The 23,051-nt window shown below is 44.2% G+C and overlaps 1 protein-coding gene across 1 annotated transcript; it reads right to left on the bottom strand.

The window, feature by feature from the left end:
• Nucleotides 1-1,545: 1,545 nt before the first annotated feature.
• LOC121046061 lies at nt 1,546-20,538 on the bottom strand. The gene is made up of 11 exons (XM_040499726.2): nt 20,347-20,538; nt 14,202-14,312; nt 13,373-13,437; nt 13,080-13,265; nt 10,719-10,812; nt 8,680-8,838; nt 4,646-4,852; nt 4,445-4,580; nt 3,229-3,302; nt 2,602-2,878; nt 1,546-1,550 (listed from the first exon to the last, which is right to left on the bottom strand). The coding sequence occupies exons 1-11, from the start codon at nt 20,536-20,538 to the stop codon at nt 1,546-1,548; spliced, it is 1,506 nt and encodes a 501-aa protein (XP_040355660.2).
• Between the last annotated feature and the right edge of the window lie 2,513 nt (nt 20,539-23,051).

The raw sequence follows: 23,051 nt of genomic DNA, 5'->3' as shown, positions 1-23,051 counted from the left end.
GCGCATTCCCATCTGGGAGTTTTTTATACTCCGCCGAATGGGAGTTCAGAGTTTACTCCCATGCAGGCCAGAGTTTTTTGGGGGGTGCAAGGGAGTACGTACAGACCTCCCATCAATACGGGAGTTTGTACATGGATCAATGGGAGTATTTATTTACTTCCATCGGAGTGTTCCTAGGTGGACCGATCGGAGTATTCTTTCACATCCATATGGGAGTTCTTACATGGACCCACGGGGATATTCCTTTACATCCACCTGGGAGTTTTTACGTGGACGCACGGGAGTATTCCTTTACATCCACCTGGGACTTCTTACGTGGACCCACGGGGGTATTTTTTCACATCCATCTCGGAGTTCTTACGTGAACCTATGGGACTATAATTTCACATCCATCTGGGAGTTACTACGTGGACCTACGGGAGTATTCTTTCACATCCATTTGGGAGTTTTTACGTGGACCTACGGGAGTATTCTTTCACATTCATTTGGGAGTTATTACGTGGACCTACGGGAGTAGCCTTATACATCCATTTGGGAGCTATTACGTGGACCTAAGGGAGTATTCTTTTACATCCATTTGGGAGCTATTACGTGGACCTATGGGAATATTCATTCACATCCATCTGGGAGTTATTACATGGAGCTACGGGAGTATTCTTTCACATCCATTTGGGAGCTCTTACGTGGACCTACGGGAGTATTCTTTCACATCCATTTGGGAATTCTTACGTGAACCTACGGGAGTAGCCTTATACATCCATTTGGGAGCTATCACGTGGTCCTACGGGAGTATTCTTTCACATCCATTTCGGAGTTATTACATGGAGCTACGGGAGTATTGTTTCACATCCATTTGGGAGTTCTTACGTGGACTTACGGGAGTATTCTTTCACATCCATTTGGGAGTTCTTACGCGGACCTACAGGAGTAGTCTTATACATCCATTCGGGAGTTATTACGTGGTCCTACGGGAGTATTTTTTCACATCCATTTGGGAGTTATTACGTGGACCTACGGCAGTATTCTTTCGCATCCATCTGGGAGTTAACACGTGAATATACGGGAGTTAATCTTTTACATCTATCTGGGAGTTTTTACGTGGACGCACGAGAGCATTATTTGACATCCACCTAGGAGTTTCTATGGAGTTTCTTCAAAGTAAGAAAGTGTGAAAGGAAGGGCATAAGCAAGTAGCATCATGCACGAAATAAATTTATTGAATCGCTTGTGCGTGAGAACACGCAGTCAGTGCAAAAAAATGCTTTACACACACAAAAAATCGCGAATATGTGAACCAGTCTCTCTTCAGGCAGAAAACAAAGGGTTGGCAATGATTGCGAACTTTTTTTTGTAATAATACACAACACTTCAAGAAAAACAGAAATAATGAAATGTCCATAACTATTATCCATATAGAGCCATTTCTATACCCAAAACTTTTTGTAATAATAAACACTTCCAAAAAACAAAAACAAAAGTAATGAAACGTCCGTAATTATTAGCCCATAGAACATTCATTTTTATGGCGCCTAGGCTAAACTTGCCTCATACTGTAAAACGAAATCAGAAATAAAAATCTTAAAATGTATAAAACACAAAGAACATTTTTAAATACAATATAGGAAAACTGCAAAGTGGTTTATACGAGGTATGAGAAAAAAATTTCCGGGACTGATTTCGCAGAGTAAAAAGAGAGGGCAGCACAGTGATGAACGCGCAGCAGTCGAAAAGAAGGACCTTTGTGTCTCGTTGTAGCAGAGAGTGTCGCTCTGTTAACACTTGGAGCTGCGCTACACGAGTTTTCGTGACCACGTGCACGGGCGGAATGGTGATTTCACCATAGACTGCAAACCAGAGCGAGAGCGGACATCAATTCTGCGTCAAACTCGGCAAATATAAAACAGAGACACTTAAAATGATTCAGCAGGCTTATGTCAGAGAGCATTGAATTTTGCAAAGTGTTTGAAGTGTCACTCGCGTATCAGGAACGGCAGAACATCGCTGAAAGACAAAGAGCGGTAGGGCGACCTTATCCAACCTCTCGAGTTCAGTGACGTTCTGCCATTCTTGAGCCGCAAATGCCACTCAAACACCTCGCACACCTCACTGCTTTTTGACATTAGCCTTCTAAATCATATCAGAGGTCTCTGTTTTAGATTTGCCTCGTTTGACGTAAAATTGATGTTCGCTCTCGCTTGTTCGTAGTCTATGGAGAGATCGCCATTATGCTCGTACATGTAGTCAAACTAACTCGTGTAGCGCAGCTCCAAATGTTCAGAGAGCGACGCCCTTTGATATAACTAGACACGAAGGCCCCTTCCTTCGAATGCTGCGCGCGCATCACTGTGCTGCCCTCTCTTTTTACGCTATAGACAAAATCAGTCCCGGAACATTTTGATCACACTTCGTACCCTGTCAGACGGTCATTTCAACAGGACTTCAGAGCAACCTCCTTCAAAGAATCTGCGAACAAGTGCATGCCGAAGGGCACACGCAGAGCCAAGGACTCAAGCTGATTGACCGATTCTCTGAAGGAGTTAATTCTAAACGATTTAAATGCCCGTCTGACAAGAGTATTACAGTGTAGGGCACACTAGGCTGGCTGTGCTACACAAGTCGCGTTCGCTCTATAGAAATTGATCAGTTCAAGAGCCTTGACCCGCGGCTTCGTGTAGCACAGTCCCAAAAACGCGTGCTCAATAAAGGTTAGCATTTTATGAGCCTTCTTCGCGTACTCGATATGAAAACCCCAGTAAGCAGCAAAAAGGCACGCCACACCCGAGAGCAGCGACGACACTGGGAAAAACAACTGGCCGTCGATCCACAGGGAGACCGCTCCATCCTGCTCCACCAAGCATGGCGTCAGCGGAATCTCGTTCTGGGAAACAAAAGCAGATAGCAGAAACAAATCAAATACAACAATTGCAGGGCTACATAATTATGATGCAATATTTACATTCTCCCAATGCCAAATCAATAGACTGGATTTTTGCATCAATAGGAGGTACAAGAAAGGAGAGGCACAGAACAGTCTTAATTAATGAAACTGTGTAGCGTATATCTCAAAGCCACAGCCATGCTGTGACAGACATGATAAAGGGCCCTGAATTATGGCCATCTGCGGTTTTTTCAACATGATTCCAACGCTGGATACACAGCTGGGGCAGATTATTAGTGCTGCTATCTTTGTGTAAATTTTAACATTTATTAAATTCCACCAGCACTCACCTCTGTCAGAACGGCATTGAGAGGTTCCTTGCAGCGGGACGCAACAAACTGCAAAATGGCGAGCACACCGCCTTCTGAAAGAGATGAAAGAATGTGGTGTAAAACGTTACTGCGAAAGAAAAATAACTTTTTTTTATTTAAGCACCTTTTTTTTAGTATTATGCATATTACATTTAATGTGAATGACAATTTAGTAAAGCATGGTACTGAGAAAGGTTTATTTGTGCATTGTGCCATGAAAGTGGAAGGCACAAGTATTCAACATAGATTTTGTTGTATGTTCCAATGATGAACTAATGGTTGCTGACCGCCGCTCTTTGCACAAATTCTGAACTTGATGAAAATTATGCCTGATGGTGTTGTTTAACGTTACTCGGTCCGGGTACCGAAACAAAAGTTCAAGACTTATGGAAATTCAGATGTGTATACAAGGGGACCTTTATGAGAGGGAATGGCTTATTAAGATTCAAAAGAGAATAATTGACCTTTGAACTATATACAGTCTCAAGAATTCGGGCATAAGAGGGGGGACCCAAAAGTAACCGAAATTATTTTTCTGGAAAGCGGCCGTTTTCAGTCATAGCTTCTTCCACTTGCAACGCTTGGCGTCCACTGCTGGTGGCCAAGCAGCATGTTATTATTTTTTCATCAAGCGCTTCAGACTCTTTTTTTTTTTTTTCAGTGCCTGATGCGCTTCTGAAAAAAACCCACACCATGCTGCTAGAACTTTAGGAGACGACGCCAGTCGGCAGACTGACTCGGAAGAGGCGGCTCTGGGAAGAGGTGCCGCTACGCGCTGCTAGCGGCGGAAGATGGTACTACGAACGGTCCGCCCTCCAGAAATTAATTCCGGTTACTTTTAGGTTCCCCCTTATATACGAGCACACTGGTAAAAGTGTAAAAAGCTGTTCCAATTTTGATAGAAATGTGACCTAAATCGAGCCATAGATAGCCTATACTGAGAACGTAATCAAACTGATACAGATTCATCCTGTACAGCTTGCCGCAACAGGAATGTTCTGGTGGTTCGCATATGCAACATAGAACAAGTCTAGTGACTAGAAATGAAGTGCTTTGAGTGCTTGATGATAACTATGCAAGTTAAGTTAAATTTTTGCATTTTTCTGGCTGAGTTTCAAGAGTGGTTATGCCTCAAGAAAGCTACAGCAGCGTTGCCGACGTTGAAAATGCGCAAAGCATGGCAATATAAACTTACCAGATGCCACCTTCGAGAATTCCACCACCTCGGATTCTTCTCCGCTCTGCAGCACAAGGCTGCAGAGCACCCTGCAGCCGTTCTCGATGCTTTCTACGCCTTTTGCTTTAAAAAGTACGTCGAACTCCGTCAGGAGCTGCAAATAAAGTGAATTACAATAAGTGGAAATTGGATGAGAAACACTGGATGTAGTAGACATACCGAAGTCTCTGTTCCCAGAAATGGATAGAACATCAGGGCCTCAGACAGTGTCAGTGTGCGAAGCCGCTGGTGACGCTCCTCTGCCGTCGCAAGCAGCCGTGGCCTCATCTGATCCTCATCCTCACAGGCTACATTTTCGTGCAGCCACTCATTGTGCTTCTGCAGGGTTTCCGCCGTCTCTCCATAGACGACCAGGTGGTCGCAGTCCTGTAATACACAAGGCGAAGCTTGATATGATCAAACATGAAAAATAACAGAGCCATCCCAGCACAAGGATAGGAACATGTAGGGGATTCTGAAGAAACACTAGATGTTAGTGGGTGTCATCGTTTTTTGGTGCCAGCCATATTTTCATAATTCTAAGCACCCAACCGATATATACGCCCCGCCGTTTTTGTGGACATAAAACGTATAAAGAAAAAAAAGTCCCCATGCGAATGAAAGCACCGCCCTTCCGTACAAAAAATTGGACATTGTCGTCTGCTCTCAGGCTAACCCAAGCGCCGCGCACGGGAGTCGCGGACGGCGCCTGGCGTCCCTGGCCCTCGATTTAAAAATGAGTTTATACATGGCAGTACCCAACGCGCTATTTGCGCAACCTCGCAGGAGCGTTGGGAGCTTCGCCATATCGGGGCGTGGTGTTTAGTTTTGTTTCATCAGTTCGGTTGGTTAGGCCTCTTTGTCGCCGCCCGTCTCACAAGCGTCATTCGTTCTTTGTTCACGTGGTTTGGCAGTCAGAATTCTATTGTCCGCCATGAGTGCAAAAAAGACTTTGTACACATTAAAGTTCAAGCGAACGGTTACCACATACCCAGAAAACAACGGTAATTACGGTGCTGTTGAACAGTTTAGCACACCAGTATTGTATGCGTTACCGAAAAAAGTAACTAAATACGTTACTCGTTACTTGCAAATAAATGTAACGCGTTACCGACCTACTTTACCTCAAAATAAAAGGAACGCGTTACCGTTACCGTTAAAAGGTAACGCACGTTACTGTTGCGTTACTTTTTATTCACGAACTAAAACATTTGCTGTTTCGACGTTTGATATGTGCGTAAGCGCCATAGCTAAAATATGTCCATGCGGAAACTTAATTACCCTCTCATTTTTAGGGTTTCACCCGAATACTTACAAGAAAAAACGCGGAAGTATATATGAAGCTGATTTATACCATAGAAAACGGGAAAGGGAATGACAGGAAGGTGTCATTCTCTTTCCCAGCGGGAAGCGAAACGCAGGCTTCGACGCAGGAATCTCCCAAATCCAACCCGAAGCCGGACCTCTTTGGCCTTCCAGCCGAGGCGACGGCGGTAGCGAGGTCAACGAGCCGCGGGACAAAACCAGGGGCAGGTGGCGTGTGACGTAAAATATGACGAGCACCGACGTCAAAGAAAAGTGGAGGACAGCGGCATTTTTTGACTAAGGAATTCATGACTGGGCACTTAAAAACACACACAAAATTTTTTTTTTTTTTTAAGTTTTAGGAAGTAAAGTAACATACTTTCGTTACACGTTACTCAAAATAAGTAACGTAAGTATGTTACCCCTTACTTCTTTGGAAAAGGAACGAGTACGTTACTACGTTACCAAAAAAAGTAACGCGTTACGGGTAACGCCGTTACTTGTAATGCGTTACCGCCAACACTGGCACAAACACAGCGCGTGTGATCCGGTGGAAAAGACGGCGCAAGCTACGGGACTGCGCAAAGTTTAGCCACAGCGAATGATGCGCTTGGCCGTCGCGGCTGATGCTATCCAGAGAAAGGCAATGGAAGTCGCAACGCAGATAAAGATTCCCTGTGCCGCATTCCGCGCAAGTCGGGGCTGGGTGAAGCAATAAAAACTAACGGGTTTTCTTTGAGATGCCGGACCTTTATCTGACAAAAACTGCTGGTAGATTTCGAAGAACAAGCTCATCAACTTTAGCGATTCGTCATGAAACAGTGTTGAGAGTCTCACTACAGACTCAGCCAGATCGGAAATGCCAATGAGACCCCGGTCTACACTGACATACTGAGCACCTTCAGCGAAGCAGGCGCTCGAGAAGTGACAGTGCAGACCAGCTGAGGCGAAGGCACCGAGAACTCATCTTCAAGTAGTAGCGAGAGCAATTGATCGACCATGGTGCGTGGCGAGAACCGATGGCTAGCAGCTTAATTCTCTCCAATGTTGATTTGTTTCCTTCTGTAACGTTTAGCTTTTTAATTTCCTTGGAATAAATTTGTAGTTCTTGGTGATGTGCAAGTGATGTGCAGCAGATGCCAACATCTGTTTCACATCACTTGAGAATAAAAAATTGATTGCATCTCTAAATGAGTTCATCTTTGATAATGACGGATGGTTCCTCTTTGATACTCGAGCACATTACTTATTACCTTTTGTAAAGAAGGCTCTATGTTCTTTCGCCAAAGCAACACGGGGCCTTCTTTTTAGAATCAAGGCTTCAGTCAGATTAGGTTTAATTTACTATGGGTATTAAAGAATGGTTGAAAATTGAATCACAGCGCAACACCTGATTGAGATAAATCCTCTCTCCCTTCTCCTTTTAACGCTCGGTGGTTTGTTTAGCCTGTAAATATATTTTTTTGTAGAATGCCAGCAAGAACCAGCATATCCACTTTCACATCTACAAATAAAAGAATGCGTCGACCTGGAAGTTTAAAGAACCTACCAAACTCAACTCTAATATCGACTGCAAAAACAACCACCCAAAAATATTATAAAAGTCTACATTTCTGGTTTCAAGGCGACACTGCTCTTTAGTGGCGTATAAAGCAGAGTTACGTCAAAGTTCACTGCTCTTTCGATATACAGCTACATGGGAACTACATTGACTACCTTATTCAACTATATGTAGACCTATGTTTTCTCTTTGTTATGGCGGCTAGTCTCACAGCTTTGTTTTGACCACTTTACCTTGTCAATTGCTGTTCTACTCAGGCACATGAAGGCTACATTATGAAACTGTACACAAAATAATTAGGTTGTAAAGGAAATTCATATAGCTGAGTTCGTTCACACTTGAGCTTGAGTTTCTCATACCGTGAAAGTAGTGAGCCAGGTTGTACAGAACCCTTCCGGAAAATAATATGGGCCTAAGAAATATCGTATGCTATTGCAGGATGTACAGTAAAGGCAAGACCATTTCCTAAATTACCGAATCAGTAACGAGGGTTCGAGTGTAGTTGCGTGCTGTGCATGCAGACGCCTGCAACAAAATCTTTTCGAAAACAAAAACCCAACACTAATTGGCATTTTGCACCCACATTCACCAATGCTTTTTTTTTTGTGTGTATTTACTTTAATCCTTTTATGCAGATAAGGTGAGCACGTGCAGCACATATACCCCCGTTCCTGCCCTTCTGCTTGAAACTTGGGTAATTTAGCAAATGCCTATTGGAAGGTGATAGTAAAGACAATGGCCTTTACTATCAAAATTACGTTTTAAGATAGCTATAGCATAGCTGCAATTTGCACTTGAAGACCACACTTCGCAGCTGCTCATAATATATTGTTATGGTAGATTTCCACACTATCATCTCATGCAATACAGCCGGTCAAGTCATTACAACTAGAACAAAGCAGCTCTAACCATATGCTGACTTGGGTGCCCGTTCAATGGCAGTCTGTCATTGCTTTTTTTCTGACACAGGCAGTTTCGGAAGTAAGTAGATGAATATGTATGTGTATGCAATTGCAAATCCAGGACAATTTTCTCTAAAAAAACAGCTGACAAAAAGGCTTGTTCAACACAAAACTAAACAAATTTACTTTTTTTGTTGTGGACTGAATTAACTGCCCAGCCACAAAGAATTGCTTAAGACCACATTACTTGGATACGTAAACTGCGCTTAGCAACAAGAACCAGCAATCTGCCGGGTTTATTATATTAATATAGGTTAACTTTAACCACCAGCTCATGAAAATACAATTTCATAATGGCAGTTTTTATGTGCTACATTTTAAAAAAAGAAACGGCTGATTTTGGCTATGTAAAACGAAATGGATGAAACATTTTAACTAAGACTTACGAAAAGGCGGCACAGCCTCTTGCTTGGTCCTTCTGAAGTTGCCTCGGCGTGCCTCTTGTGAAGGTACTGGCGTTTTTTCGCCGCCATCTCTTCGGAACAGTTCTCCGTCTTCTTTCGCATATTTTTGAACCTGTTCCGGAGTGCCAGCACCCATGATTCCTGCAGATAATTTGGAATAAAAAAGCAATGTTAACTGAATTTAAATCCGGTTATTCATATTGTTATTCATGCACAAAACGTTCCTCATAAACAAGAATAACAATTCCTAACTGTTTTCAAATTTCTTTTATAAGCACTGTCAATAATAGCAGAGCCGTGTATAACAAACACGAAACCTCAAATAAACGCCACTTTCATAGGTAACAAAACTGTTACTCATAAATTACTATGTGCCCACATTGGCAAGGAGATCAGCGGGTTAGAGCAAACACCAGACCCACCATGTAGATGTCGGCGGCGGTTTGTTTGGATTTGAACGCTCCGTCGCCGGGATTGGGATTCCTATGCGTGCACAAAAACATTTCTGAACGCCTGCAAACTATAAAAAGTGAGTGAAAACCAGTGTTCTGCAAGTAGACTCATTAGCCTTTAGGAATTTTACACATTCTTTAGATATGCAGAAAGTTTCAGATACCCTAAGTGCATGGGCCTCGGGAGATGCCTGTTTGACCAGGCCTAACGAACTCCTATCTTGGAGGAATTATTTGCGTGCACTGCGAATCAGCAAACTATTTTAAGGAACCTTACTTAAACATGAAGGTGCACTCGTTCATTTACTGATTTGTGCAGGACAATAAGAACCAGAAATAAGCACTACAGCAGGCCAGCTGTGACAACCAGTGCACAAAGCCGAATGTGCACTGGTGGCACTAGCTCATTATGATAGATAAGCAGAGTTATTTAGTCAGACAGCATTAAAAAAAGGGGGCAGCGTGTTTGCGACGCTTTGCTGCAGACAACGTCAAAATGCCATAATTAAGTTGCGACAAATCTCATTCTCTCACTCGGCCCTCGGCCATAGCTAAACGAGCCCACCATGGCGGTAGGAAGCTTCTGGATGCGACATGACGCCATTGCCACCAAAGGTTAAGGCGGAGGGGAGACCTCCGGTTTGGAGGGACTCGACCCGACCCGACCCGATACCCCCCCTCCCCCCCCCCCCCCCCCCCCCAACAATAACCACCAAAAAGACGCTATTGGACGGACTTGGGAACCCTTGGGGGCGTTCCCACCGACCGCGACATATACTTCCGGGATCTCGTTGGTACCACAAACACGCCGAGCCTTAGCGGACCGCCGCTTCTGTTCGGTGATATCCTCTTAAGTCCACTCCCTTCTCTTGCGACTCATTGTGAAGATCACCACAGCACTTCCAGGCTCCAGCAAGTGTATTACGACTATCATAAACCCCTTTCAAACCTGTGCTCTCCGTTGGAAGCTCTGGAATACACAGCTTTTAAACTTTGTTTCACCGTAACTTGGAAATGAGCGAATGTTTCGGTCCCCACGAGCCAATCAGAGCGACGCAGCAAAGTATGTCTCCCCTCTAAGCGGGAGGAGAGCGCCACAGTTATTCGTTGTCACGTGCTTCGCTCTGGCACGCTGATTGAATCACTGAGGCTGTAGTCTTCGTTGTTTGCAAGTTATAGTGAAAGTGTGAGCAACAGACATAAGCGCAAGCTCCTTACATTCGACTGTGCCTCGGCTGCACGAGCCATCGTTCAGCGGCAGTAGAAGTCTAATCTACCCGCTCACGCAACTCGCACGTTCCGCAGTGTCGCACAGCCAAAGAAATGTTCTTGTGGTTAATAACAATTGCTAAAAAATCGTCTGGATACTGGCACAGGTCATTTGTTCTATTACATATGGCGCACGGTTAAAATTTTGCTCTTCTCGAATTAGCCGCTTGCCAGTCTCCCACGCATGCACATTCGTTTCGTGTTACAATAAATAAATTTTCTGGGGGTTATTTGATAATCTTCATTTGATGTTCTAAAAGAAAAATGCCATGAGAAGACCGCTGCAAAAGTGATGCTCACCAAGCCACTGCCACTCCCAATCTTATCTGCCAGATGGGGGTACTTCGACACCAGCCTCTCAGCTGCAACCCTATAGAGTTGCCGCGACGGGTACCTACGGCATAAGGGAAAGGGTATTATTATGCTGCCAGTGTAACATAAAAAATTGCGTCCTAGATTAAACATCTCGAAAATTAAAAAAGTAAATACAATATTTTCTGGGTATTTTAAGAACACTTTTTTTAAGCTCCTATTATGGTTCTTTGAATGTGTGTGGCAGAATTCATCTTGGTACTACTTGTGTCCAAGAACTTAATAATACATGTACCGCATAGGCCAGAGAGGCACCCCTTTCAATATAGTTGCATTCTTCATCAAGACCCTAACTTGTAAATTAAACTTTTATATTGAGTCTATAAACATCACTTCACACCTTCCATCGTGTATCATACTTTGGGTATTGCCAGCCGCTAAAACAGACCTGCAATAGAACAACACAAAAAATGTGTTTGCTGGATGCTGAAAAGAAGCTTTGTTAGCTGATAAGGCCAAAACAAAAAAATTCAATTTAGAAAAATGCAAGATATAATGGTGACAACAGGACATAACGAAAATGGCCAGTTTGATACTTCAGCCCTACAAGCCGGGGAAAAAAATGGGCCACTGGATCGACATACAAACATACTTTTTGTGAAAGGCTCATCAAAATATTCAGGCAAATTGGCAGACGAAAGGAGGCCGTTTTCGTCGGTCATCACGCGGATCACCATAAATTATTTGCACTGCAGCGTAAAATCGGTTTTGCATAAGAAAGCAAAGCGATATTTCGATGAAACATTCCTTCAATCAGTGCGTAGGAATGACACAGCGGAAGCATAAAAATAATTACTGGAAACGATGTTTGTTTCTATGCCGCCTACGAGAACCACGCCAGCGATAGCAGACGACAGAGTCGAAACGACCTCCTCTCCTGAGCTTCTCGGCCTTGCCGCTACGCGGCGTCGGTTTCGCTAGAGTCGCCAGCAGATTCTATTCACTGGACGCCATACTTGTGGGTGCTGTTTAGAGCGCATGCTCAGAATGAGCTCACATTAATAGTCTGCTAAGACCGGCAATCTTGATGGTGTAGAGTGCACGTTGCAAAATAACTGCAGGTGGAAGTTCGCCTTCAGCACGCGCTCAGCAATCGCGCACACAGCTATGGCCTCCAGTGAATACACCCTGTTTTGTGCTGAAGAAAATCTGCCCTCATTGATAAGTGTATTTAAAATATTTTGTTCCTGCCCATTCAAAAGAAAGGCGAGAGAGCCCGATCACTGACCTGATCTCTCCACACCATCATGTCCCTTCGTACAATAAAGTTTGTCTACTATGCTCACCGTCACCAAGGTAACGAATTGTCAACTGAACGGATGCGTGCCAGACCCCAGCGTCTGAAGCCAGCAAGATCCGATGCCATTTCTCAGAGTTATCTCATAACACCAACGCTGATGAAAACCGATTGGTTGCTTACGTCGTTGGAGAAATATGGCAGCCGTCGAACTGCATTTCTTCAAGTGTCGTCTGCTAACGCTAGCGCTGGTCAAAGCTGGTTGGTAGTTTGTGTCGCCGAAGGAGCGTGGCAGTAGTAAGTCATGGCGGCAAGCTAGGTTTCCAAACAGATCATGCTTTGCGTGGTCACTCCTCACTGCACCCCACTTTCTTTGGGAAAATGAATCATAATTTCAGGCTGAAATTGCAACAAGACTTTCTGGAATTATTAAGCGATCACCAAGCTAGGTGACGAGACGGAACGCTCGGGTTAATAGCGTCAGATCTTGTTGGCTTCAGATGCTAGAGCGTTTCACGGATCCATTCAGTCAACGCTTCGTTGCCATGATGACGGTGAGCACAAACTATAGGGGGTATTCACTGAACGCCAAATTTGAGGGCTACCAGGCGGGTGGTCAGGCTCCCTCACAGTGCTCTTCAATTGGCGGGATGTGAAAAAAAAAAGTTTGAAATAAAGACTTATTGATGAGAGCCGCTTTTTTCCATCGCCTAATATTTTGACGAGCCTTATACAAAAAGAATATTTTTAGATCAGGGTTTGGACCCAGATTTATGCACTCCGATATAGGTCTAAAGTATCAATATGCTCAATATTATACATTGAGACACGGTTTTGAATCTCACGGACATGACATCTTTACTCTATAATACTTTAATTTCAAACGAACTAGGCCTGAGATGGCCATACTCACATTAGGCTGAGACCAATCACACTTTTCGGCAGATGCTAAATATGCAACGAAAACTGGTTGGGCTTATTTGCATTGACAATACTAGAATGCAAGTGCAATGAAGAGAGACGACTGGCACCAAAAGAAGAGTATTACATACCATACTATCTTGAAGCACGCTTGAAAAAGCTGATTGACGATGGCCCGCCGGACTGCACCGCCTACGGGCGTCTTCCTTTTCAGGACATCTTCGTAGATCCCGAAGTCGGGAAGTGCGAATTCGAGGTAATCCTGCCGCTTCTCGACTGGCACGGCGTGCTCTAGTTGAACATCTGAAGTTCTGGCACTGAAACAAAACACACTTGTGTTCAAATCGAATTATTTAAAAATGTAGTTCGACTGTAGTAAACCACACACAGTATACTTCTCTCCTGTGGGGTGATCGTCATTTACCTGGACCCGTCACTCTGTGCTGTTAATGCGGTCACGTCACCGGTGATGACAGCGGGACTTGTGAACTGCATAAAAAAGCACCCTGTCTTGAGCAGCTGTTTGTGGTTTCTACCCCAACGAAAATCTTGAATCCCTGATATTTAACACATTTGCAACATGGCCTAACGAAATAGCTGTTTCATGATAAATGTGGTTCAAAGAACCGAAAAATGTTTCACCTTCAGGTAAAAAGGTGGGGTATAACCGTATAACGCTGCCTGTAATCATCAAGAGCTATCAAAATGACAGACATGTTGGCCGATGCAATTGTGGCAAACAGAGTATGAAAAATACATTTCTGAAAAACTGTCATAGGTTTATAATGATTTTACTGTTTCTTCAGTATACTAGATGCATTGAGTACTGCATGATTGTTAACTATGCTAACTGCTGCAGACCATGCTGCGTGACAGGCTGGTATCTCTTTCAATTTAGCAGAATCAAGGTACTGAGGGTCTAAAGGCCATGTGTCATTTATAGGTGCCATTTATCTCAACTGTGTTCTGTCAGCACCCAACCTCTTACTAAAACAGGGATGCAGCACTATATTTTTGTTAGCTCGTATATAACGCTGTAGTTAAGCTCAATTCCCATTCGATTATAAATTACTCTGCTTTTTAGTGTACATTTAAAAATAAAATACCACTATTTAAATCCTATTTTGATGTCTCGCGTGTGTTCAGCATTCTTGCCTAAATAAAACTAAAGCCTGCAGGAATATTTGCATGAAAACTGACTCTGAGATTTGTCACACCCCAAGAGAGACCTTGGATCGCAGCAAAACACTCACATCAGCTTGAGGGACAACCTTCCGTGCCAATTTGATTTTAGCTCTGTTCTCCACATTGCTTCCCGGCTCCAGGTCGATAAAGTCCTCAAGGTCTTCATCGTATACCTGGATCTGAAACAGACATTTCATTCATAAATGCATGAATTATAAGCAACCTTTCCCGAGTACACAATGACGTTTGTTCTGCCAAGCTGTACAGCATGTTAGCAGCACTTTTCACAGCTGGACAAAAAATAACCAAATGGTATGCCTTTATTTGAAAGCAACTGTTTGATGCAGGTGCATTGTGATGTGATGCACTGTGATGTGACGACACACACAAAAACTGTGTAGCACGCAACTGCTTCCTTCAAAAACCGCACTATCAAAAGAGAAAGGAAATAACCGCAAAGGCCCCGCTAGCTTTTGCAGTAACTCGTGAGTGCGCAGTCACAGTACCTGGTGTGCTCTTTTCTGAAAGTCATCCACATTTGCTGCGAGGTTATATACATGACAGGCTTGTTGATGACACAAGTGACAATCTTTGGTAATAACCTCGCCGCGAGGTATCGTCGGCCGTGTGCCCGCACTTTACTGTTAAAGCTGGCGAGGATTGTACAGAAGCCTTTACAGGGGAGCTACAGCCATATCACCTGTTACATAACCTGCTATGATTAGCTAGCTCTACATGCTCTGGATGTTCGGATTACACGTGTAATTCTGAATTTCACTTCCGTTAATTTCAAATCAAGTGACCGGCAGATCACTTGCTTTGAAATTTGAAGTTTTGAAACACCCTAATATATGAGAAATGTGCAACGTAGCTTAGGAAAATTCTACTGGTCGTTTTGGAGCACGCCGGAATCGACTTTTCTGGAGTACGCCTATTTCACGGGCGATCGGGACCAAGACGGACGTGTTCTACTCGCCGTTTTGGATCTGCTTCCACTCCACATGATTAGAGGCAATGGCACAGGAAGAAAGGGTCGGCTTGCACCGTGGTGGGATGTCGAAATTGGCAGAGCTATCCAATGGGAACCGGTTGCGTCCTGATATAGTCACGAAATGGTGCGCCGAAAATGCAATTTTGCTTGACTACAAAAATGTGATTCCACTCAAAAAAAAAAAAAAGAACTAACAAATTTTAATTAGAACTGAAATTACTTATCTTTCCGCAAACCAAGATTGCAGAATAAATTTACATTAAAGAACAATCATGACTGCCAGCTCATTTCGGAGAAATGCTGATATGGCTACTTCAGTACTTTTCTGAAATATTGACTGCATTCAAGATTGAGTTATATTTAGTCATGCTCCTGAGCCTGCATGCAATATGGCGAAGCAGAATGGCCGTGCGGAACATGAATGTGGACATGCGGCCCGTGCGATTGTATCTTACAGTATTAATCTGCATACTCCAGTGTACGCCACGGTGGAATGTCCGCTTTACCGAGTGACCTTGCTGGATGTTCTTGAGAATGTGAAAGGATTTTAGGCCTATGCACACGCGCAGTTTATTGTACAGTTGCTCTTATGCACAATTAACCATGGCTATGTTTCAAATCTACTCTAATGGATTCTATGGCAGCACAAATAGTGCAGTGCAGCACGGAAGGTTTTCGTAGGCAAAAGTACAACACGTCGAGATTGAAAATCTTTGAAACGCAACCCACATGGTTGTGTGCAATCTGTTGATCAATCAGAATTCCTTAAAGGGGTCATGAAGCGAATTTTGGGCCGGATAAATAAATCTAGACTGGTTTTACTAGTAGCATATCGTTTAGTGGACCAAAAAAAGAGAAGATAGAAAATCAAAAGCCTGATTTTCGGTTCGAAATTTTTAAAACACAGCGGAGAATTTTGTGCCTCCTTCCCTTCGAAAGCTTTGTCCTTTCACTGTGATACACACAAAGCGCGTCACCCGGCCCAAACGCACGTCACACGACACCGGACCTCACTTATTCCCTTCACTCTTAAGGTGGTAGTGCGGTGGAAGCTATGCGCTGGCCGGACCAATCAGCCGCCTCCCTTTCATCACCTGCAGCCTCATTCTCTGCACGTGGGCATGCACGAGGGAGCATGATCACGTGGAAAATGTGTGGCTGGCCCAACGAGCACGTAGCTTAGACTGCACTGTGAGCTAGGGGTGAGCGTGGTGGAGAAAGCAACTTTTGTCCGAGTTCTGAGCGGCGGTTAAACAAACGAGGGTCCGAGCAAGAGGGCAGTCCCTCCTTTCCATCTTCGTGTACTGTTTGGTACAATGCGCGATTTGTGAGTTGAGGAGAAAAGCAAAGAAGGAAAAACTTGAAAACACGTTTTTTGACCCACTTAAAGAACCACTAAAAAAAAAAAAAAACATGTTTTTTTTATGTAAACAGACTGGTTGGGACACGCATGTCAAAAATGAATTTTACGCGAAAAAAAAAAATTTTACGCAATATTGACGGCGCGAGATTAATTTCAAATTCTGCGCACAAAGTCCATTACGTCACGGAATAGTCATACACTCTTTTCAGTTCAAGGAGATGGTTATACACTCTCTACACCTTAATGTGATGGCTAAGCCGACCCACCTCTCCTCCGCGAGCCTGAAATGCCGAGAGAGACGACAAGTGCAAAAAGAAGTGACTACCGACTAAATCGCGTCTTGCGCAGTCAATATTTCTCGACTTTTTCTCGTACAACTTATTTTTTGACAAACATGTCCCAGCCAGTCTGTTTAAATTTTTGTTTTCTTTTCAATGACTTTTTAAAAGTTCATCTCCCATCGCCACTAAAAATTTTTTTTTTTGCGTAAATTTTATTTTTTGACGCGTGCGTCCCAACCAAACTGCTCAAAAAACATTTGTGCCTTTTCAGTGGTTCTTTAACAATTCAAATCACATCGACACTTATAAAAAAAAAAAAATTGCGTAAAATTTATTTTATTTGACACGCGCGTCCCAACAAGAGAAACGAAATTCCAGCGCTCATTTTCCAGCTTAAACGTCTTGCATGTTCCAGCATAACCTCAAAAACACCAGTCTTACGTTGAAATGCACAAGAAAACTAAATTTTAAGCTAATTAAACGGTCTGTCAATGTGCACGTGGTGAATGCCTGTGAAGCTTAGTTGGGAGGTAATCTAGCAACGTTGGAAATCTTGCTACGTATCATGACATAGCAGGAACCGTTATGTAGCCGCACTAAACATCGCAGCAGCCCCGCTCTTTCGAAGTACGTTGAACTGTTTTAAGTTGCCTTGGCCTGAACGCGATTGCGAAGCCTTTGCCTTTTTGCGAAGGAAGCCAACGAGATGCAATGATGGACTCGTTGATGAATGTCGCTGAGTTGTTCCTGTGACTTTGCTGTACAGTTCGAAGCCGTTCTGCACTTTTTGACGTCGACATGCCGCCTCGCTTCTGCATGGCTGAGATCTGTGGTAACGACTTAGTCTACAGCAATATGCCGATCAACATGTTTTCTAACATCGAGAAACCTCGTGCCCTGTGGATCCGGCTCGCATGTCCGTCGTTTTCGACGTAAGTTCTGACGCCTGCTGCTCGCTTGTGTGGCGATTACTTTCGTAATGAGGACTACGAGCGCAGTCCCAGGATGAAGAGCTTGGGTCTTCTGGCTATAAAAATACGACTGAAACGGGGATTTCTGCCTTGTTTTTTCTCCAAAAAAAACAAAAAAAACGACCACCTCACACGTAAAATGCTCGCACGACTGATCTCACACGCGAAACGCTCGACACGCCGCGCGCACTGCGAACGGCTCGGGTGTAACGCGTTGACGCCACCACAACGCTGACAAAGCCACCAACGGCAAAGCTCATAACCACGACAGCCTTGCTACGTCACGATTGCGGAGAATCTCGTTTGTTTTTTGTTGCGCCGGATATCCCATGACGCATTGCGCTCTCCGTTCGCTTGTCTTCGGGCGCTTGCTCGAGTGCACCATTGGGAACGAAAGATATAGCCAGTCTTTCAAAATACAAACGTGCGATTATCATTTACGGTTTTGGGTAGGAACCGTAAATGATAATCGCACGTTGAACAGAAACAAATATTTTTCGTTCTACTGAATTGATTGCCATAAGCGTCTAGTAAATAAAAAAAAAAAAAAAACGCGCCGCCGCCGGTTATTTTTTCCCCCTTTTTGTTGCCATTGGACACTGCATCAAGCTCGTTTCTGGACAGCGAGTGCCGCAAGTTACAAATACAATCGTCAGAGTAAAGTGAAACGTTGCTCCAAAGGCGCATACTGTTTCACGCATATTGCTCTCGCAAAACACATTCACACGGCGTCGCTTCCGGATCGGTATCCAAGCGTGCGAAGGCACAGAGACGCACCACTTCGGCCGCTTCGGCGTGCCACAAAAGCTCTGATCAGGCCGCGAGATCGGCGAAACTTGGTTTCGACTAATTGTACCTTTATCCTGCGGCGCTGCGCTTTCCTAAAAATGTCCATGTGTTCTCAACGGCAAGTCTCACTGCCTACACAGAGTTTAAAAAAAAGACTTCGACGAATGACGACGAACGAGTAGAAAACGTGTCTTCAGCACGCTGCCGCCAGCCTCTGCAACGCTATCGAAAACGCGATTTCTGAGCATGCAAGATGGCCGTTTGGTGGCCGCACTCGCGCTGCAGCGATTAAGCGGGGAAGCGCGATCCGGAAATCGTCAGAAGGGATCAGTGGTTTCATCTATTAATCCCCACTTCCACTACCGCTCCGTGCAGACACATACATGCATACCCGCACACGTAGGCGCACATACACAGGCGCCTTCTTCCTGCACCTCCGTCCAGATCGAGAGATCAAGACACCAAGCCCCAATCATTGTTTTCATGTGCCAATAAAAATCACTTTCAACAACAACAGCAACAATAATTAACTGTAAATAAACCATGTTATGACGAAATAGAAAAACCGCAGGGCGCTGGAGTCCGATGCCCGACTTGTAATTGAAGGATCGGATGTTCAAAACCCCCAACCCTGTTCCAACGGGATTTTTTTTTTTTTACTTGTTCCGGCGAATGCTTAGTGCAAGATGCTTACAACCGACTGACGGACGCTTAGCATAGGGGTGAAGGGAATAAGTGAGGTGTAGGACGTTTTGGTGGTGGGACTTTTCAGTGCGCGGACATTTCGGTGCACGGCCAATCAAAATCACGAGTTGATTTTTTTTTTTTTTTTTCTAAACGTAGTAAGCACCATTTTAGCTAGAAGTTTATTTTTTTGCACTTTATAATTTTCTGGACTTGGTCATCCATTTACGGACACTTACTGATATACCACCTAAGGGACTTTGTTAGGCGCAGTACCATCCTTCGTGAGGACTGGAGACGTTGGACGTTCTGGTTCGTTTGTCGGTGTTTCTTTTCGAACGTACACACTAGTCGCATCTCATGTCTCGGGTAATTTTGAACAATCTCAAGCTTCTTGCTGTTGGGGCCTTTCCTACACAGGTTACCAATAATAAAGCCCACACCTTTAGAGAAGGCGCCGAGAGCACCTGTATCGACTCAACGCGTAGACACGATGTGATGCGACTAGTGCGTACGTTGGAAAAGAGACACCGGCAAACGAAACATAACGTCCAACGTGTCCAGCCCTCCTGCAGGATGGTGCTGCGCCTAACAAAGTCACTTGGTCGTATATAAGTAAGTGACCGTAAATGGATGACCAAGTTTACAGATTCATAAAGTGCGAAAAAAAAAAAAAGGATTTCTAGCTAAAATAATTTTAGAAAAGAAAAAGAAAAAACGCGATTTTGAATGACCGCGCATCGAAACGTCCGTGCACCGAAAAGTTCATGCGCCAAAATGTCCGCGCACCAAAAATTCCGTGCACCGAAATGTCCGTGCACCAAAACGTCGGTGCACCAAAACGCCCTGCACCGAAACGCCCAGCACCGAAACGTCGTACACCAAAATGTCCGGACCCCACCGATGGCACATCGATTGGTCTTGGTCTCGCGCAGTACGACAGAACTAGGGGAATATTTCGTACACGTTTGACGGTTTCCCGAGTCGACGAACCTGTTTGAGAATGCAGTGTCGGGTTGCGGACCTCTTTAGCAATCTTAGAAAGACTGTTCCCTAAACCTGTCTATTAACAACGCAACTTCAAACATTAAAGCAAACCATACAAGATAAAAAAAAAGAAAAAAAAGCACTTACCAAGGTGTTTTCGCTGATAGTTGTTAGTGCTGCCAAAGCCGTCAGGAGTTCCTTGTGCGTACCGCTTGACAGGGACAGTTTCTTCCTTTCACCTGTCTCCAGTATTGCAAGGCAAACCAAGCTACACGCCATTTCGCTTTGCTGTAGTGAATACTCAGTGCGTTGCACTCCGACTCCTTTGCAGCTGGACATGGCCGGCCTTAATAAAACTTTTTTTTCTCTCTCTCTCTCTCTCTCGAAAGAGGAACCTCGTGCATCACGTGGGAAAAAACAACAAACAAAAATTCCCGAACAGATCTTCCGAGGTTAGGCTGTGAGAGGATTATGAATTGGGGAGGGGATTAAAGGAGATTGGGGAACCTCCTTGTGCATGAGCGCATTGTCCTCTCCTCTGGTTAGAGAGAAAACCGCGTCGTCTGCTACGGCGCCCGCCAAATTTTGGCCCCCGTCCATTTCTTTTTTTTTTTTTTTTTTTGCGGGGGTAAAAGAGGGGGGGGGGGTGGTCAAAGTACGCTCGTGTCCTTCACGGGTGCCTTGACCATGCTCATCTCGTGGGTCCGGAGAGCTACTCACAGGCTCTGTTAGCTGCAGGTCAATCGCCCAAGACCTTCGCTGCTCTTCAAGTCCCGAAAACGGGCAAGGGAAAGGCTGTGTTCGAAATCTTACCCTAATAGCCCAAATAGATCCGCGTTACTCCGGCGGGTCGTGTCACGTGATAACACAGATAGAGTGACGCTGGACGCGGGTAGGTTTTGGAACGCAAAGGTACAAAACTCTTACCCTGGAGTAAGATCGAGTAAATTTTGGAACACGACCAAGGACATACGGGTGCCCGGCAAAACAGATGGACAGCATTGGCATGTGGCGTCAAGGCTGACGAGCACTGAGGTCATCGAAAAGCGAAGGAAGCTAGGAGGAAAGTCGTGATATTTGCTTTGGTGTTAAACAGACATCGGACCAGGTTGACATATCCGAGTTCTTGTAAATAAATAAATAAATGAATAAATAAATAAATATATATATATATATAATCTTGTAAATTAAAAGGGGGGTGTTTATTAAATTTATTACATCAAAGTTAGAGGAAGAGAAAGGAAAAGAGAGCTGGCGAAAAATTGCGCCTTGCCCAACTTTTCGCCAGCTCTTTTTCTCTTTCCCTTCCCCTTACTTTGATGTAATAAATTTAATAAACACTCTCTTTCCTCTTCATTTACAGTATTACTACGGCTGCACCGTGTAAAATAACCTTTTCCACGAATCTTTTTTTTTTTTTTTTTCCAAAGTGGCGAAATGGTTTTTTTGGTTCAATAGACCCTTTTCAAAAGTCAGAGTCCTCTTGTGGCAGTATAAAAAGCTCCATTATTGCCGTTCTAATGGCGGTGATAGGAGATCATGCGCGGCTAAATCAAACACCCTCGATTCCGTGCATCGAAGGTGACGTGAAAGGACCAACATCTTTTCCTTTTTCTGCTCTATGCTTTCGAAGACGTTCGATTTTTCTGGTGTGGAGAAACAGTGTAGTTCCGCCATTAGAGCGTCGGGTCTGGCTCTGCACAAGGTGGGTAGACTGACTTTCGTAAAGGGTCTATTCTTTATGACAAAGGAATTAAGAAAAAGTAAAAAAATAAATTGAAACTAAATAAAGATATAGTAAGAAATTATAGCAGCTACAATGAGCCAAATATAGTGATTGTTCCGAACACACTACTCAGCTTAAATTTACATAACATGAAACAAATGCAAATACACGTATGAGTACTCGAACCTTTTCATGATTCATTCATTGCAAAATAGACACCGGCGCAAGTTTTTTTTTTTTTTCCCTTGACGAGCTTTTTTGTTTTCAGTTCAAGCAAATGAATATGCAGCTCCTGATTATAGGGTAGCTGGAGTGCAAGCAGCTTGTGAAAAGTCTCCCTGTGTTTCTGAAATGTCCTTATCTGGATGAGCATCGTACCGGCGTGTGGTCGTGTAACACTACTGCGCGATGCACCTTAAGACCCCAAACTAGCGGTTGTACTGCACTGGCTAATTTCTCATCTACAGCTGGGAGACAAGTCACCCGTTGAGGTAGACCAAGTTCTAGGCTGTACGTATAAACATACACACCACTTTTTTTATGTCCTTAGAGTAGATGGGGTTATTTGGTCAATGGGGTCACTGCCTCAAGGGTATGTTCATGAGATCATCACTTAGACACTGAAGTTTTTGTTTGTTTTTTCGTCGTGACTGTGTCTGGAGCGCAAATTCGTCTGCTTCTTGCACGGGGGTTGCGGTGACGTCAGAACGCCGAGCTCTGATTGGCTAATTAAATGATAGTGAGTAAACCTTAAAGTAAGCTTCCTGGAGGTCTACTGACTACCCTCAACCAGAGCCAATCAAAGCTCGGCGTTCGGACATCACCACAACCCCTGCCAAAGAAGCAGACGAACTTGCGCTCCGCATTCCTTCGGGAGGAACTCATTTGATCGCCACTAGAGTGCCTTCATACACACGCGCGCACAGACATCTAGGCACCCTAGATCGCCACGTTTTAGCGAACGCCGACGTTTCACCGAATGACACTTCAGCGAATAGTCGGCCTCCGCCAAGCGGCGTTTACGGGTGGGCCAATAAGGTTAACATTTTTGTAATGAGCCGCCGCAAACTACTGCCGCGAAGAGGCGTAAGCGGTGCGCGGGGGGGGGGGGGGGGGGGGGGGAGGT

This window comes from Ixodes scapularis, unplaced genomic scaffold (assembly GCF_016920785.2).
Source record: "Ixodes scapularis isolate PalLabHiFi unplaced genomic scaffold, ASM1692078v2 PGA_scaffold0__279_contigs__length_252992795, whole genome shotgun sequence".
Taxonomy (NCBI): domain Eukaryota; kingdom Metazoa; phylum Arthropoda; class Arachnida; order Ixodida; family Ixodidae; genus Ixodes; species Ixodes scapularis.
The sequence above is the reverse complement of the archived record's forward strand: the minus strand, read 5'-3'. Positions and strand labels throughout refer to the sequence as shown.

What these genes read in the sequence shown, in the direction of transcription:
- LOC121046061 (XM_040499726.2), bottom strand. Translation starts at nt 20,538, where the DNA reads ATGTCCAGCTGCAAAGGAGTCGGAGTGCAACGCACTGAGTATTCACTA. An exon ending in AGGTTGTCCCTCAAGCTGAT is followed by an intron (nt 13,438 to 14,201) that starts GTGAGTGTTTTG and finishes TTTTTTATGCAG; the next exon opens with TTCACAAGTCCCGCTGTCAT. An exon ending in AGAGGCTGTGCCGCCTTTTC is followed by an intron (nt 4,853 to 8,679) that starts GTAAGTCTTAGT and finishes TGTGTATTACAG; the next exon opens with GACTGCGACCACCTGGTCGT.